The 18,285-nt window shown below is 43.6% G+C and overlaps 2 protein-coding genes across 12 annotated transcripts in view; one reads left to right on the forward strand and one right to left on the reverse strand.

The window, feature by feature from the left end:
- Positions 1 to 342: 342 nt before the first annotated feature.
- LOC147254439 (homeodomain-interacting protein kinase 2-like) lies at positions 343 to 8,111 on the forward strand. 5 transcript variants are annotated; one of them, XM_086216085.1, is made up of 4 exons: positions 355 to 412; positions 869 to 2,275; positions 2,456 to 3,794; positions 5,191 to 8,111. In XM_086216085.1, the coding sequence occupies exons 3-4, from the start codon at positions 2,458 to 2,460 to the stop codon at positions 5,192 to 5,194; spliced, it is 1,341 nt and encodes a 446-aa protein (XP_086072211.1). In that variant the 5' UTR covers positions 355 to 412; positions 869 to 2,275; positions 2,456 to 2,457; the 3' UTR covers positions 5,195 to 8,111. The 5 variants fall into 5 exon arrangements, 4 of the variants coding, with proteins under 4 accessions (XP_086072210.1, XP_086072211.1, XP_086072209.1 ...); XR_015118162.1 differs by lacking the exon at positions 869 to 2,275 and having other exon boundaries at positions 386 to 592; positions 5,191 to 6,659; positions 7,176 to 8,111; XM_086216084.1 differs by lacking the exon at positions 869 to 2,275 and having other exon boundaries at positions 343 to 412.
- Positions 8,112 to 13,881: 5,770 nt separating this feature from the next.
- eif4g1b (eukaryotic translation initiation factor 4 gamma, 1b) overlaps positions 13,882 to 18,285 on the reverse strand; it is a 47,357-nt gene continuing 42,953 nt past the window's right edge. For 5 of the 7 annotated variants that reach the window (XM_086216091.1, XM_086216090.1, XM_086216089.1 and 2 more), the window contains 7 exons: positions 18,269 to 18,285; positions 18,082 to 18,163; positions 17,466 to 17,564; positions 17,121 to 17,255; positions 16,239 to 16,320; positions 16,010 to 16,150; positions 13,882 to 15,440 (listed from right to left, as the gene is read on the reverse strand). The exon at positions 18,269 to 18,285 is cut by the window's right edge and continues 109 nt beyond it. In XM_086216091.1, coding sequence (XP_086072217.1) covers positions 15,259 to 15,440; positions 16,010 to 16,150; positions 16,239 to 16,320; positions 17,121 to 17,255; positions 17,466 to 17,564; positions 18,082 to 18,163; positions 18,269 to 18,285 — 738 coding nt within the window. In that variant the 3' untranslated portion in view covers positions 13,882 to 15,258. The remainder of the gene's footprint in view (positions 15,441 to 16,009; positions 16,151 to 16,238; positions 16,321 to 17,120; positions 17,256 to 17,465; positions 17,565 to 18,081; positions 18,164 to 18,268) is intronic. The other 2 variants (XM_086216092.1, XM_086216093.1) reach the window with 1 other exon arrangement.

The following is an 18,285-nucleotide window of genomic DNA, read 5'->3' on the forward strand; positions in this document are numbered from 1 at the left end:
TCATTTATTTTATTTATTTATTCTATGGGAGAACAGACTCAACTCCTATTTTCTGTTTTTGCAAATGTAATGAATGTCCAAAAGAACATCAGTATTTCATCCGAGTAATCGTGCTTTTTTACTGTATATATCATTGACGTTATGTTAATTTTCTTACGTCTGTTGTGTTTTTTTAAGCAGGCTTTTATTCAGCTTAATTCAAAATGAACTAATTACATTTAATCGCAAAATTGTCAAAGACGAACATCAGTTGATGACCAAATATAGATATTCAGATGTCCTGTATCCCCTCCAGAATAGCCTGTTGCCGGGGGTAACAGGCACCTCCTCGTCCTTTCTAACTGTTCAACTAATAAAGTTTGGGTGCATCACAGCTCCAAATCTTTCTGTCTTCAGACCTGAAAGCTTTGAGGTAGGATTTTGGTGGCTTGTGGATTCATTAAATTTACTGAGAGAGAAACAACAACTAATTTGAGGAAATTGTCAAGAATCAGACTTGAAAGTTTATTTCTGACCTTAATTCAAGTTTACAGCAAAGTTTAGAATTTGAAAATGTCCTCCTGGACCAGCTCAGACGATTATGTTGCTTCAGGTAGGAGGGAAAGGTGCTGAATTTATGAATATATGCATGCAAATGTTTTACTGAAATGACTGAAAGGTTATTATGGACAGAGTTGCTCTTGATCACTTCTGCAGTTTCTGTACAAGTTACATGAACAGGACAGTTCTTGGAAAATATTGCTCAGATTATATTACAAATGTTTGATATTTTAAGGCTTTGTTTCTCATTTGATCTCTTCTGTGCAATGTCTTGTGTATAATAGTTTTCTTGTGATAAATTAGTTCAAATATAATGTCCCCTGTTTAGGACCCTGCTATGTTTCCAGAGAAAGTTATGAGAATGTTTGTGTAACTATCGGGGGATCACACACGTCAGCCTCCCAGGAAAAGTCTACGCCAGGGTACTGGAGAGGAGGGTAGGGGCGATAGTCGAACCTCAGACTGAGGAGGAGCAGCGTGGTTTTCATCCTGGCCGTGGAAGCGTGGATCAGCTCTTCACCCTCGCTAGAGTGCTGGAGGGGGCATGGGAGTTTACCCAACCAGTCCACATGTGTTTTGTGGATCTGGAGAAAGCTTATGACCGTGTTCCCAGGAGCACCCTGTGGGGGTACTCTGGGAGTATGGGGTGGATGACCCCTTACGAAGGGTCGTTCAGCCTTTCTACCGGAGGAGTGACAGTCTGGTTTGCGTTGCTGGCAGTAAGTCAGACTTGTTCCCGGTGAGGGTTGGACTCCGCCAAGGCTGCCCTTTGTCACCAGTTTTGTTCATAACCTTTATGGACAAAATTTCTAGGCGCAGCGTATCTCTGGGTCTTGTTTACGAGTGAGGGTAGGATGGAGTGGGAGATCGACAGGCCACTGCTCCTCCATGTCGAGAGGAGTCATTTGAGGTGGTTCGGGCATCTGGTGAGGATGCCTCCCTCGGGAGGTGTTCCAGGCATGCCCAACCGGGAGGAGGCCTCGGGGCCGACCCATGACACACTGGAGGGATTATAGCTCTAGGCTGGCCTGGGAACGCCCAGGATTCCCCCAGAAGAGTTGGTGGAAGTGGCTGGGAAGAGGACAGTCCGGGCTTCCTTGCTGAAGCTGCTGCCTCCGCGACCCACCGGATAAAGTGGAGGAGGATGATGACGATGTTTGATATGAGTCATTGCATTTGTGATATCTTTGTGAAACTTTACACATCAGTTCCCAACATTGACCCTACCACAGTAATAAAAGAAAAAATATCATGAAATTATGAGTTTTAAAAATAACACATGGTTAAAAATGTTTTGACAGTAAAGTGTTTGATTAACACCACAGCAGTCTGACCAGCGGGGAGGTTAGCATCAGTTAGCGGTTTCCATGGTGACAGCAACTGTTTATGATTGAAACATGAATTCTGATGATAAACTCTGGTTTATTACTCATAGGTATTGTCTTATACTACCTTAATTTGTATATCCTGAAATAGAAGAGACTCCGCTGAGCACAATAAATATAATTATTTGTTTGTGCTGTCAAAAATATGGGAACTAGAGTGAATTCGTTTTCTCCTGAAAACTCTTGTCTCACTAACATTTGATTCCTGTCAGAAAATGTGTCTCGTTGTTTAGAAAGTTACACTGCGTGAAAGAAGGCAACTTTACTTCCAACATTCAACTGGGAACCAGTTAGACAGATATTCTCCTGCTCCATGTGTGATGTCAGTTATTTAAGGCTCTAGACAAACGGTCAGAAAAATGTCTCACAGTGTTAATGAGAGGAAATTATTTGTGTATCTGCCCTGTGAAATGTAATAAGTTCTTCTTTGACCTGTACCCAACCCCTGTTTTTACCCCCAAGTTTCATTCTATAATCCTGTTAAAATCCAGAGTGTGAGTCATGTGATTTGACATGTTCCTTCTCCACAGCGATGCTGGCAGCACCCCAGATCCAGGCAGGACAAACCCTCAACAGTGTGTCGGCCTCCTACCGCATTCTGGAGTTCATTGGTGAGGGGTGCTTTGGAAAAGTGGCCAAATGCCAAATTCTTGAAACCATGCAGACAGTGGTGGTAAAGATTTTGAAAATCGATCCTAAATTCATCCTTGACATGGAAAAGGAGATGACCATGATGGAACGGATCCGAGGCCTGGACCCTGCCCGTGCCAATGTTGTTAAATTCTTTGAGAGGTTTGATTTCATGGGACACACGTGTCTAGTATTCGAGATGCTGGACAAGAACCTCTATGATCTTCTGGAACAGCGGGAATGGAAGCCCCTCTCCCTGTGTGAGATTCGGCCAATTGCGTATCAGCTGCTAGTGGCCCTGGATGCCCTGAGGGGTCTTGATATCCTGCACACAGACATCAAACCAGACAACATCATGTTTGTGAGTCAGAAAGATCAGCCCCTCAGGGTCAAACTGATTGACTTTGGGGAGGCAATTCCAGCATCAGCAGTGAAGGTGGGACTGGACATCCAGCCATGTGGCTTCAGAGCGCCAGAGGTTGCCCTCGGTCTCCCGTTTAGCGAGGCCATTGATGTTTGGGGGGTCGGCTGCCTCATGGCCTTCCTGTTTCTGGCAGACAACCTCTTTCCTGTCGAGTGCGACTATCAATCAATGAGATGCATGGTGGAGATACTGGGCCAGCCTGAGGACCATCTGCTGAGAAACGGAGCACACACTCACTATTTCTTCAGTGAGATCAACACTGCTGACGGAACAAGCTGGAGGCTGAAAACCCCTGACGAGTATGCAGCGGTCAATGGTGTGCAGCCTGAGGAAAGGAAAGCCTTCTATGAACTTCCCAGCTCTTTGGACGATTTAGTCAACATATATCCTGAAGGGGAGGCTGTGGAACTCAAGGACAGGAGGGTTTTTGTAGACCTCCTGAAGGGGCTGCTGCATCTGGAGGGGGATCAAAGACTCTCTCCCAGCCAGGCTCTTCAGCACCCATTTTTCACTATGGCCCACCTGTCCGAATATACTGGTGCCACCTCCTATCTGTCCACCGCCTGTAGTATGATGGGCATCTGCAGAGGAGAGGACCCAGGAAGTGATGTTGACAACTCATCAACCAGAGATTCCTCAATCGTTTTGGGAGTTGATGTAAACAATCCAGCATCCACCACAGATGCCCAAGAAAATAGAGAGGAGGGCATTTGGGCCTCAAATCAAGAGGAAGATGGTGACCCCTTCAGATTACAAGGTTTCATTACTTTCTCAGATAAATCAGACACCTGGGAATATGGACCAGAGTCAGATGGGTAAGTCTTGGAGCTCACACACGCACATATTCATATATCACTCAAAACTGTAGGCAGACCCCACAGAGCCTTCTGGTCCTATGTGGACCAACGCCATCGAAACACAAAGAATTAAGGGTACGCTTGGCCAGTTTACATGGGATTAGCTGGCTATTTCATAGCTGGCTAGTGTACTGTCGTAAAAATAACGAAAATTAGCAGTAAAAGCAGAAAATAATCCAACAAAATGCAGTGAGCTAAAGAAAACGTTGTTGGGCCATGCCATCTAAAGCTAAGTCCTAATGCAAAGACAAGATATGATGAGAAAATAAAAGGAATGAAAGGACTGGATCCTTATGAACACAACGACTGGTCAGGGGATATCGACCTGTTGCCGGACTTCCAGCACCTCAATATATGCAACTAAATGATATTAAGTGTTTGTGCATACACACACAAAGTTTTTGCTAACTTTAAGTCACTGCAGCAGGCCAAGGTCCTTTTTACAGACAGATAGGTACAGCACCTGGAGATGGTAAAAGTGGGGCCCAAAACTGGGAGGCTAATGTTTCATTCACCGCACTCCTCTCTCTGGCTCTATGATATCTGCGAACACTTAAAATTCAACAAAACAACACAAGTAACCAAGACAAACACATCGTGTGTAATGTAAATTGTGGCAATTTTGACCTGTTTACTGCTCTTACGAAAGGCACTTTTTAGTCAGACACTGTTGTTGTTGGTGCTACTGCTGCTGCTGCTGCTGCTGCTGGAGCGAGCCTTTTGTCGGGTGTCTGACTATGTATGGCGACTGTTTGATGAAGGATAGTGATTCTAATCTAATTTCCCAAAGTCTAGGCCTACAGGTCATTGTGGAGAAAAAAAATAAGTTAAATAGCTGTAAAATAACTGGCCAACTTAACTTCTTTAAGTCGCAGTGTCCCGTCAGTAGTAAGTAAGAAAACAACTACGGTATTCGTTTGAGTTTGATATTTGATGTTGTTGTTGATGTTTTGCTCTGTTGTTCTCTATTTGTTCTATCATTGTTATATATTTTTATTGGTGCACGGTGGTGCACTGGTTAGCACTGTCGCCTCACAGCAAGAAGGTTCCGGGTTCAAGCCCTGGCTCAGGCACGGGATCTTTCTCTCTAAATTGACGATAGGCATACCTGTGAGTGTGAATGGTTGTCTGTCTGTATGTATTGGCCCTACGGTGGATTGGCAATCTATCCAGAGTGAACCCCGCCTCTCGCCCAAAGGCTGCTGGGATAGGCTCCAGCCCCCCTTATCCTGTTAAGGATAAGGACTAGAAAATGAATGGATGGATTTTTATTGTTGGCTTAAAGTGTCTTGCTAGTGCTTTATTTTTTCCCTACAGGCTATTAATATGTATTAATATGCTTTTATTGTCTTAGGTGAATCGCTCCATGTGACTCAGTCAGAAGCCCTTGCAGCCATGGGTCATAACAACAGCACGTGGGAAGTGGAGTGCGCTCACTGCACTTGTAAGGCTGGTGGTGCAAAGAAGTGTTCGCATGTGGCAGCTCTCCTGTTCAAAATCGGTACAGCTGTGCGTCTGTGTGGAAATGTGACTCCAACAGATGTTGAAGCATTCTTGGTAATGCCCTCCAAAGTAACCATGAGTGCCTGGCCATTGTATTGATTTTACAACCAGCTCAGCCTGAAAAAAGGCACTCAATTGGTCAATCGATGGAGACACCAGCACAGCTCCTAACATCCGGACCCGCTCAGGTGGCACATGTTTAAAGCAGAATACACTTGCCGATTTAAAAACCCTGACCCCTGGTGGAATTCTGCCACCTTTCTGCAGACCCAATACAACCAAATGTCCTGCCCAAGTCACTGCAGCATCTTTGTGACCCACAAATTGATGGCTGGGACTCGTCAGTCCTGCTTCAACACTGTGAGGACCTGACACACCTCCCACAGAGGCAGCGGCACTGGAAAACAGCACAAGAGGGCAGCACAAGTCTGACATATGGCACAGCACATGGGCTGGGAGGATAACCTCCTCCATCATACAAGCTGCTGTCACCACCTCCATGACAAGACCAGCAAAGTCAACTGTGGAGAAGGGGTTCAATCCACAGAAATCTTTACTGAGACATTCTAACAATAACCCAGCGGCCATCAAATGAGGGAGAGAAAACGAGGATACTGCAAGGGTCTCCTACATCACATAGGTGGAGTTGCAGCACAGGGACATGGAAGTTGAACAGTGTGGATTCATAATTCTCTCCCTGAAATAGGTGCAACTCCTGATTCCCTTGGAAAGGATGTGTGGATATTAAATGCCTATAGAAGCACCGTGACCACAACAGTCTGCAGGCATGTACTGACAAGGGAGACAGAGGGAGGGATGGAGTTGAAGCACAAACACAACTCAGATCATTGTCACCGAGTCACAGTTCTGAGACTTTGTTGTTTGGACGACTGTGCAACTGTGAATGTCATGCCTGATGTAGAACTTTGAGAGACGTGTCTGCCAGCTGCACAATTTTTTTTTTTTTTTTTTTTACAAGTTTTTTTTTAACATTATTTTACTTCTGGAACCCTTATGGCCGTGAACAATCTTAATTAAGCTGCATAGTGCCTTGATGAGTCAAAACTGAAAATATGTTGTGAAGGTTTGTCGCCAGGTCTTTCTTTTTAGTCTTAAAAGAGTGCATGTTTATCATCAAGCGTGTCATAATTTGTGTTTCACTCCATTTTTATTGATAACAGTTTATTAGTTTTTTTCAGCTTGTAGCCCTTCACTACACTCAACCCCCACCCCCTGTGCCATCAGCCGATTCCCAGCCCAGAGACAAACCCAAAAAACGAGCACAGAAGAACACCATCAAAACAGCCACATGGCAGCCAGGTAAAACACCCGGGCACAAGGTTGTCCCACCAGCCCCCCTTGCGTCTTCAGGTGACCTACCTGTACCTCCACCTGAGCTACCTTGACATCAGTTGACCACATTGCAGCCAGGTCACACACCCCAGCCCCCCCCCCCCAAAAAAAGGGCATGTGAAAATGTTGTGTTGTGGTGCTTTTGTAGACAGCCTGAAGAGCTGGAGGACACGGTTGCTGGTGATAATCAGAACTGTCCTACTCAGTGGTTCCATTTAGGATGCGTGGGACTTTGATTCTGGAAGACTGGGAATGATTAACAGCACAGCCATCAACAGACTGAAAGACAGAAGCCCAGTGTAGTACTTCGCCTTTGTATCATTATCTTTGAGACAGTTGTAAAATAACTAACAGTTGTAAATGACTTATAACTTAATTTCCCATTCCTTAATGTGGGGTCTGGCAATACTTTGGCAACATGATCCAAAATATCGACAGTAATATTCAGTTGTTGCAGCTAAATGTTTTTAATGTCTCTTTCAGGACATTTGGATTCTGACTGATAGAATGGTGGACATGTCTGGTACCATACACAGTCTCAGGCATGTTACCATGTCCTTTTTTTCCTCCCCTATGTGCTGCGCCGCTTGTGGTCCTCTGTGATTCTGATGGCTGTCTTGGTGGGGGGACCCCAACAGGTCCGACCATGCTGGACAGGTTTCAGAGGAGAGACCAGACTAAAAGCAGCACCTGCCCCTCGAGCTCAGGGTCTGGACGCAGGGCTTGTCCTCGTCCTCCACTGAGTGTTGCTCTCCTCCACATGTGGTGGGAAGATGAAAACTGCATGTTGGCTTCTTCTGTTGCAGTTTAACTTCAGCAGCAGATGTTTCCCAAAGAAAACAAGAAGTTAACTCCCAGACACCAGCTGCCAGTCCTGCAGGCTCGTAAGCTTCACTGACTCTTCAAACAACTGCAAAACGTAATCAGCAAGCCTGCTCAGTACATTACTCTATGCAGACATCAGCAACATTCATGATTGTTGATGATGGTGATGTGTTTCATGGTCGTTTTATATTGTATTTTTGAAGTTTAGAAATTATTTAAATCATCTCGTAGTAGAAAACACATTCAATCGACACAACTACAGCCCCGCACACATATAAAAAAAACTGTTTTCAGTTTTCTTATCTAAAATGATTAAAAATGTTTGGTTTGGAGATTCTTGTTCGTATATTGCTTGTACCTTTTCATCATTTGTATTTTCAGTTGAACCAAACAACAACAACAACAACAACAACAACAACAACAACAAAAACAACGAAGCATATTTAACGTTTTTTTTTAATATCTTGTAAGACACGAAAAACCAAAAACACAACGTATGAACGATTTTCCGCAGGGTCCTTTTTTTCCTTTTCTCATCGAAGACCTAAATGTAGAAAGCTAAGTCATGCGAGTTGACCAAGTAAGTTGAGCAAGTAGAGGTGGAAATAAAAGCCAAGTGGTTCTATTGTCAAATAAAGAAACTAAGTAATCGGCGATATTAACTACATTTCCTGAAGCAGTGGTGAGCGCTCAGTCACCTGCAACTCTCCATCTTCAAATCCTGCAAGTTCAAAGACAAACTTTCATCGCAACAGCTCATCCTCAACAACTTGACTGCTGCTGCTACTGCTGTTGGCATGTCAGACTGTGGCCACCAACCTAGTCTGGATCCTGATGTTTCACGCCACCTCCAGGAACAGGCTGGAAGGGAATCCTATTGGTTGTAGCAGCCCAACTTCCAAGACGCATTTAATATCCTGGAGCACACCCTCTCTGAAATCCGTCCAGATTTGTTTCAGAATGACACAAGTGAGTGCGTGACTGCGCGCAGTGCGTCTCTGCCTTCACTGCGCTATTTCAAATAAAGCAATAAACCAGTGAAAGGATGCTGCTTAGCTCAGACATTCAACAGCCGGTCCTCAGCGCCGCTCCACTGTAGCAATGCAGGTTGCTGTCATGAACACAACCTCCCGGTCTCTCCACCCTGTCGCTGCTCCAGATATGCAGAATCGGAGACGGGCGCCCGCTGCCTGGTGGACTGGACGACACTGAGGTTCGGTTGGAGTAGGGTTGGGGGGGTGGGGGGGGCGCACTTCTACTGGGGAGGAAGGGAACGCATGGAGCTAGAGAGGAGAGGGAGGAGGCTACCTGTGAAAGCGGAGATGTCAGAGTTTCATCTGTAAGGATCATGTCTCCGCAGTGACGCCCCGCAACTGTTCCTTATGTATGCTGGGCTTTTCACACGCTTCAAGTGAGGCGGAGAAAATTGTATTGGATTTACGTGAGGTACGGAACTCAGACGCTTGGGGCAAAGGCGCAGGTGAAAAGAAGCGCTTGGACACGACAGTGGCAAGTTTACATCGATGAAGGGATCCACGATACAACACTGTGGACAATAGCTACATATACAGTATACCCACGAGTATGTCAATAATAGTGGAATAATGAGAGAAATGAATGGGGCTGAACTGAGGCAGCTCCTATTTCACATTTAGAGGAAATTAACACAATTAAGAAAGACCCCACTTTATAATAGACTATTCAACATTTTCTTTCTTCAAAGGTGAAGTGACACATAAATGAATTGAGTGTTTTGGAGGAATTTAGTCCCCAAACCAGGGCATCTAGGCTGACTTTTCATGCTCTTTTGTATCTTTTAATAAGCACATCATGTTTTCAAAAACTGCAAAGAAAAATACATGACATTCACTACCAGTGAAAAGTTTGGACAAACCTTCTCGTTCCATTATTTTTCTTTACTTTCTACTACTTTCTACATTATAGAGACATAGCCTACTGAAGGCATCAAATATATGAAGCCAGATATATGGAATTATGTAGCAAATTGTTTAATAACAGTAAATGTGTTTTATATTTTAGATTCCAGGCACGGTGGTGCAGTGGTCAGCACTGCCACCTCACAGCAAGAAGGTTCCAGGTTCGAGTCCCGGCTCCATCACAGGATCTTTCTGTGTGGAGTCTGCATGTTCTCCCTGTTCCTGTGTGGGTTCCCTCTGGTACTCCAGCTTCCTCCCACAGTCCAAAGACATCAAGAGGGGACGAGGCTGATTGATACTCTAAATTGACCATAGGTGTGACTGTGAGTGTGAATGGTTGTCTGTCTATATGTGTTGGTCCTGTGATGGACTGGTGACCTGTTCAGAGTGAACCCCGCCTCTCGCCCATAGCCGCTGAGCTAGGTTTCAGCCCCCCCCCCCCCGCGACCCTAAACAGGAATAAGTGGAAGAAAATGAATGGATGGATTCTTTATTTGTTTCTGAAGCATAGCGGTTTAAACCCATTAGTTTGATATTTTGTATTTGAAAACAATACTATGTGTGTGAAACTTGTAAAACATGTTCATTTGGTGGGAGACCAGCTCCATACCCAACTGCCTTGTCATTGAAAATCAGCTCCAGGTGCTGCTGCAGCCCAGGGAACCATGTTAAAGATACAGTGATTCCCTCCAGGCTGAGCATGTCCTCAGGGAGAGCGCTGTCTCATAACAAGTGAGATAAGCTGAGAAGGGTTGTTTAAAACGACGGCATGGCACTGTGGTAAGGTTACAGAGATTTAATTACGACCTGCAACAGCTTATCGCATAGAGAGAAAAGGGAAACAAAAGATGTGACTCAGAAATGCAGGTAGTAAAACTGAAGGAATACTAAGGTGCTGGGCTACTTTTTTGTTGTTTACCTGGGCAAAGTTTGCTGAGCATACACACCATTTTGGCCCAAGACCATTTTCTATTTCTGGCTTGTGTTGGGGACTGAGTGTTCAGGCTAAGGGCCAGTGCACCCGCCTCCTCACCACTGATATTCTTGCACAGTCAGGAGGCTTGAACCAGCGACCTTCTCTCACATGTTTGCCTCTGTGCCACTGTCAAGCGTAGGGCACAGGCTCATTTGCAGATGCTGTTCAGTGGACAAATAAGGCAAGGAAACAGCGCAACTCAGCATTGCTTCTGCTAACCTGGAGAGAAAACAGCTAACACCCTTGGGAAAAACATAAAAGTTAAAGAGCTTCTTGCCATAAAAGGCCGTTGAAAGTGAATGCATTTAAGCGCATTCATCTGCAGTCCCTTGCTTTCCTCGGAGGAGCTTTCTACAAGGAATTGCATGTTCTCATTTTCTCTCCTCCGGTGATAGTCTAAGTTGCAGTAGTAGGAATACATCGATCCATCAGTGACTCCTTGCCTCCACACCCCAACAACGTCAGAACCACTCATTACTTATGCATGGTAGATGCATTTACACACAGTTGAAGCCGCTCCAAAGAACTGGGTCCACCATGTAGTTACAAAAGATAGAACCAAAGTCCTACAATTGCGTTTGGATCTAGAACCACTATCAACGTAACGAATTATGTGACGCCATCAAGTGACAAATCCAGCTGGATGAACGTCAAAGAAATACTCCAGGAGTGCATCCTTCATAATTTAATTCACTTCTTCATAAATGCAGTTATTCTACAAACATTGACTTTGTTGTTATTGTTGCCTCCCGAGACATCATTGTCCCCTTCTCCGTTTTGCCTATACTTTCATCGAATCCGAGAACCAATCAGGAACGACATTACTGGAGGCTGAAGAGCAGTTAGTACCAGTCCTGATTGGAGCTTTGTGCAAGGACAGGATCCAGTTGTGGCTGCAGTGTGGGACTCTGAAGCTAACCAGATACTGATGGTCTTATCAGGCTATCCCTTTTATCTGGCGCTAATATCATCCTTTACTTTTTGCTGAACACTTTTGGATTACTTGAACTCCTTTACTTTCATGGTTTAATTGCCATCTCAGGAAGAGGCATTTCTCCTTTGAACTACTAGTCACTCTTCAAAGGCTTGTGCATTGAATGTCCCTCAACAACAAAACCTGAAAAACTGCATCGCAGCTGTACGCGTCTGATTTGCCTGACACGCTTACCTTGGCCTTGTCCAATGGTCTTTTTAGTTCAGCTTCAGGTTTGAGTGGATGTTTGTGCCACATCTGAAGGAATCCCCCAAGGGGTGGCACCTCGACCTTTGACCACCACAACGATCAGATATCTATCAACATAGTGGGTAACAATCAAGGCTTTTGTTTGTTTTTTTCATACTTTACCTTGAAAATAAGTATCCTCTGCTCAGTTTTACTTTCTCTAAAGCTTCACGCATGACTTCAAATGATTGTATTCACACAGGTGCAGTAGTGGCCGCCACAATGTGCTGGTTCGGGAAAAGCGAGCTGTCTCGGCAGGGTAAGGTGCGTCGTGTTTTAGGCTCACCCATCATCCATTCTCATTAATGCAATTTCTCAAGAACAACTTGAGAGAATTTCTTCAAATGTTGTGTAAATGTTCTGTGGGACTCAAGGTTGAACTGAGAAGGTTTTGGGGGGGGGGGGTCACAGGTAAATGACACTGTGACAGTCACACGTCACATATCCATACAACCATATTATGGTAGTTCCAGTTGGTTTATTTTTGTCATATTCTGTTACAGCTGTTTCAAACATCCAGTATCAACAGTTATCCCAGTGGAACCATCAGTGGAGATTCTCTTTGCTTTGGAGGACTTAAATCAAATTAACAGCTACAGTTGAGTTTCTCCAAAGAAGATCTCAAAGAGTTAAAATGCAGATTCTTTTCCTGTGTCTAAATCTTGTGCTACTCTAAATATGAACAAATGTTTACAATATTGGAACAATCCCAGCAGTTTGTGTTTTTATCTGAAATATCCATATCCATCATCTGCTTATATCTCCTTTCAGACGTGTGATTGTCAGCGTGCACACAGGTTCGTTGGAACCGATTACAGTAATGTTACAGTGAATAAATTGTCAGTAGTATCAGGGATCCCAACCAGACCTGACAGTCCAACCTGCAGAAACTGCAACATGTAGAGTGTCTTGAAGCAAACCTTCAAATTATAACAGATTATTCAGATTCTGCAAAGCACAACCCTTGACGAGGGAAGTAGGTGGTTAAAATCTCCTCACGAAGCAGCGCAGCAGAGATTACATCATGCCGCTTTATGAGAACATTCCGATGTTTGCTGAAAAATCCCCCTGAAAGTTTGACAGAGGTTGAAAAATGAAACGGTTGAAACTCATTGCAGGATTGTTGCTGGATTGTTTTTGGCTCTTCAGGTTCAAAGATGGCCAAGTCTTTTTCTGGAGTTCCCCAAGAAGTCCAGCACTGCATAGTATGTGTTAAGCTTCAGAAACATAGGGATGCTTCACACACTTCTTCTCCTTCGGTCAGCTGTGCAGCCAGCTGTAATTTAGGTTATTTCTCGAAGTGACCACTTCCCTAGACCTCATGACAGTCCCCAGACACAGAAGAGCATGAGTAGTCTATAATAATCTTTGCAGGTACAGGGAGAAGCACATGTCTGCAGACTAACAGGCTGCAGTTTAAACCACACTTCTTGGAAATTGGTTTCAAAATAGCGCCACCTAGCGGGGGTAGAGACAATGGCTTGATGTCAGAATAGATTGATCAGACTGCCTGCTTTTGATTTTGACTAGAAATCAGCTGTTTGTGACCAACAACAAAAAAAAAAAAGCACTGGAAGGGTACGTAACTGGCAATATATTTTTGACATTTCCTTTGAAGTAGCCTCAGCCAATCCTACATAAAACTATTTCCACCATCTGACCAGTTGGACGTGTCCCCCGACAATCAGAAAACCCAATCATGTTTACGAGATTATTTAAAGAAACCAGGAGACCAACTCAGGTCTCCCCTCCGTCAAATCCATACTCATTATCCACACTGTTTTTAGAGGAAACTCCAAAAACAATCTTTTTGTTTTAAACGCTCATGCTAACGGTTTGGCTATGTGTCTCGTGTTGACGTTCGCTGCTTTGTGCTTGACAGAGGTGTGTGGGTATGTTGACAAGTTTTGTAAGATGAGGAAAAATCAAACGAGAACTTGCCATCAGAACTGATGGGGATAAGAAGGAAACTCATTGTGTTACCCTTCCTGGCACTTTCACAATAAATCCTTTTCATAAAACGGAAATACTTAAATGGGAAAATTCAGTACTTGAAGACAAAGCAGTTGAAGACAAGAGTTGGGCCAGACCCTTTCATTAAGTAGCAGGAGAAACTCTTTGACCTCCGAACAGCAGAACTGTTGCCGAAAAACTGTATGAGCATGAGCAGGCAGCATCAGGGAGCGTAGAACAAATGCTCTCTGAACAACCAGCACAGAAGCACACGGACCGGAGGTTATTATTTGCAACAATCTTTATTATCTCTTCCAGTTTTGGATGTGAAAAGAGGCATTAATTTTCTTTAATTAAATATCTTTTTAATAAAGTAAAGCAAAGAAGTATTTACAAATTTTCAATTAACCGTAATCAGTGACTTGGGTTGGATAATTACAAGCACCTTCTGCCGGCTGAGGAGAGAAAATATAAATACAGGGGGAAAAACTGCCACTTTGTTTCAGAATAGAGGAGAATTAAAAGGCATTATTAGCATTTCTTTTTGGGGAAAACAAACAAACAAAATAACCCATCATATATGTACAGAACCCTCCTTTCCACTCATGGAAGCAGAAAAGGCCTTAGGATTTGTACTGATAAACTTTTCATTTTTTTCCAAAGTTCTTTTAATAAAGTGGATTTTCATTTATATACTTTTTCCCAAAGCCTCAATAACATTATCTATTGAAAATCCAACCGGCTCTGCAGCAGGGTGCAGCCATGTGCCCTCAATCCTGTCCTCCCTTTTCTCGGCCCCCTTTCTTTATCGAAGCGTAGGAGACCAGTAAAATGGACAAACTGGAGGGTCAGCGGATTGGGTGAAGAGGGTGGGGTTCAGGGGAGCGTTGTCACACCCCCAGCAGCAAAATGGTTCATGTTCATTGTCCCTCTCCTCAGTGACACAGTCATCATAAAGCCTGTGTGAGAGTCCCAACCGTTGGATTTGTGTGTGAAATGTCCGGTAGACTGCTCTTGCCACTTTTCTTTGTAGTTTTCTATTTTATTATAAAACACTCACCTCAATCATCCAACACCGGAAAAAGAAACAAAAAAGCGAACCGTCTACACAAGCGTGTCATGTAGATCGAACACCATACATGCGAAACGACAATGCTGCCGTGTTGACAAGGTAAAGGATGAAGTCATCAAAAATATAGATGTGAACAGCCTCTTAAAGTTTTCTTTTTATATTTGTCATTCGGCAAAGTGTCTTGATAGTGTTGTCGTGGCAAGGGAACGTCATCTGAACACGGTAGTTGAACTTCAAAAAAATACTGAAAGAAACAGCATCACCTCCCACGGCTTATCACACGCAGCAGTCTCTCATAGCTACTCTCACCGTTAAATCCTGTAGTTTTATTTCAAAAGACATTCAGTTGCACAAGGAAAAAAAAAAAAATTCAAAAAGAAAACAAAAATAAATGATCGAACGTTCGATCCATAATACAATCTCTCCCAGTTGAAGAATTTTTTTTCTTGCTTTTTTTTTTTCTGTTTATGCAGAAGGATTTTGCTGATTCAGGTTCTTCTGAATCCTCCACAGAACAACAACGCCTCTTCCAAAAGGATCCCTTGACATCCCACCAGCTCTCCCAGTGGTCCCAGGAGGCCCTAGCTGTTGTCAGACTCATCCTCTGACTCGCGGAGCCACGTGAAGAAGGCAGTGACGGACTTGAGGGCCACGCCCTTGCCCTGCTGCTCAGCGGGGTCTTTGCTCGACTCCCACTTGTAGAAGGCCTCTTCTTTGATCACGTCCTCATCATAAAGCGTGTCAAAGAACATCCGCAGCAGATCTGATGGGAGGAATAAGAGACGGGGAAACTATGTTGTGATGCCACTTCTGACTGACAGCACAAGAGCCTTCTGCACAATATTTCATGCAGGAGTCATACCCTTTTACATCTATGACTATCCACACACCTTACACCTTCAAGGAGGATTTTCATGACCGTATATTCTCCAAAATGTCAGTTTTTGTATAGTTTTGCTGTTGTCAGTCACCGTGAGCTTTAAGCTAGATACACATAGCTGGTTCTTGTTATATTCTGGAGTCATAATGAAGATACGGAAGAGAGGAAAAAATGTCTCTGACTGCTAGAAAGGCAAAATACACCTTTTGCTGTACTAAAAGTAAATCATTATTCATCATTTCTCAGTTGATCTTGGCCGAACCACACACAGTTACTATGCATATATTCCCATTTTCAAATTCCATTGCTTTTCAAGGTTTTAAACAACTCACATTTGCTTAACAAGAGCAACTGATCAGAAGATACTTGTTTTGAGAACATTGATATATTTGACACATAAGTGGCGTAGATGTGGTGGTAAACATTCTGTCAGCTTGACTGTTGCGACTCACTGGCTGGTTGCTCCATGTGTACCATCAAGGCCTGCAGGGCATAGAGGGCCTGCAGCTCCTTCTGCTCATTGTTGAGGTACTTCTGCAACAGTTTCGCCCTCTGCTTGATCTGCTCATCATCCACCTTGTAGGGGTTCTCACCTGCAGGAACAACGTCATTCAGCGGCGGGACTCGACTGGAACTGTGCTTGGCAGCAACAGTTGAATGAACAGAACTTGGGTGACTCACAGATGATCGCTGACTGACAGATGCAGGTCATCAGGGCTCTGATGAATGTATTTGCGGAGGTCTGCTGCTCATCCAGGTTGGCCTTCACAAAGACACTTTTATTCACGCATAAGCACTATCGCACTTGGCGTCATTTCATCAGATTCACGCATTACATGAAGTACAACAAATGATGCATGAAAACAGCATGTTGCATCTGATTAACTGAAGTGCTTCTGCTCTGTGTGCTTTGTTTCCCAAAAATAAATAATCCTGGCAACCTTTTTGGACGCATATAGTCAATAAACAGTCAAGAATATTTAGTAATTCAGAACATTTAAGTGTTAAACACCCCCCCCCCCCCCCGAAACAACAAAAAATTAATGGAGGAGAAACTACCACCCTGAGGTTGAGTTAATTCATTAAAAAAAAAGTGGAGTATTAAGCTTCTGTTCCCGATTTGCGACATTCTACAATAGTCAGAAAAAAAAATCCTTAGCAGAACAATGCAACACCGTTTGGATATAAGATGTCAGCATGTCATCATTTTGTCTGGTTAGAAATTTGTGTTGAATTTTCATAACTGGTATGCAAGTTCTTGAGTTAAATTGAGACATCACAGGACAAACAACACAAGCTGAGAATCGAATGCTTCCAGCTGCTGTGGTCAAGGTCAGAGGCATTTAAAAAAATCAAAATCTACGGTTCAGGATATCTCAAAACAAAAATTATGCACTTTGAAAGAAACAAAACAGAGAGCTAAAAGTGGCAATGTTGAGGAAGACACGATCAGAGGCTCACTTTAAGCCAGTAAAATGACAACAGAATGGAACGAGGCCAAGTGGAAATGAGTACGATAAGTAGAACAAGCAAACTAGAGATACAACAAGCAGGAATGCAAACCTCAATCCAGTCAAACATCCTCTGGTTGTCAGCCTTGTCCTGGATCAGTCTCTCCAACTGCTTGGTCAGCTCTGTAGAACTGAGCACTTTCTTTTTACTCGTCTCAGACTTGTTGTCCAGTGTGAACTCCACATTCTAATCAGCACCACGGAGACAAAAACATCCATCCTCATTTAACCACAACGAAGTCAAACTTGCATTATCTGAACTTTCTCTGATCTTAGGAATACGCTAATTCTCCACTTAAATTAGACTTGGGCACTTCAGTCTGGCATTTTCTTGGTTAGCGCAATAGGGTCTGCAGCTCTTCGTGACGGTAGCTGGAGCTGGTGGGTGTCCACTCACCTTTTCTGTCACAAACTTGTTGATATCTACGTCCTTGGGGAGAAAGTCTTTCCACTGGAGTCCCGCCTCCATCCATATCGTGCCCACCTTCTTTTGGCTCTGGTTTGGGAACAGTCGCACATTAACGTCATGTTAGCATGGCTTTTGCGTGGGGAAGAATTTTCCTGATCGAGTGGGAAAAGACCCACACTGCCTCATGGTCTCTGTCTGCAGTCTCTTTCTCATCTAAAGAGCTCCTAAAACATTTGAACTCAACAACAAACAGCCCCTCTCCCTACGTACATTTTTCACCGATGATATTTTTAAAGAAATGTGAGAATTTGGGGTACTTCATGAAATCCAACTACAGTGTTTTGGGTTTATTTTGTATCTTAATTTACGCCATCTTTTTTTCTCCCAGGAAAAATGGGATTTTTGGGGAGTTTTGGGGGACATGGTTTTTGTCATCACGAGCACATGCAAGAATTCAAATTAACTAATACATTAGGAGGTCCACATGGGGTTGCAATCATGCAAAGAGCATACAGGGAAAAAAGTTTCTATATCAAAAGGATTAATTAATTTCTCTGAACTTTCAGAATACAATAAATGTAAGTCAATAGGTGAAAGAGCTCACCATTTCTTTGCAGAGTAGCATGATGATCTGGACCAGCAGAGCTCCAGCTTTGCCCAGCGGAATCAAAGGCTTGGAAATCTCCCTGGAGATCAACCAGGTCAGCATCAGTTAAAACTTAATTTAACAAATGCTTGTAAATGCCGGTCTTTCAGACATGTGGAGGGCTACAGAAAAGTCAGGGGTGAACCTGAAGAGGTGTCCCAT

The sequence above is a fragment of the Aulostomus chinensis genome, chromosome 10 (assembly GCF_037954235.1).
Source record: "Aulostomus chinensis isolate RoL2024-O1b breed Wild chromosome 10, RoL_Achi_v1.0, whole genome shotgun sequence".
Taxonomy (NCBI): Eukaryota; Metazoa; Chordata; class Actinopteri; order Syngnathiformes; family Aulostomidae; genus Aulostomus; species Aulostomus chinensis.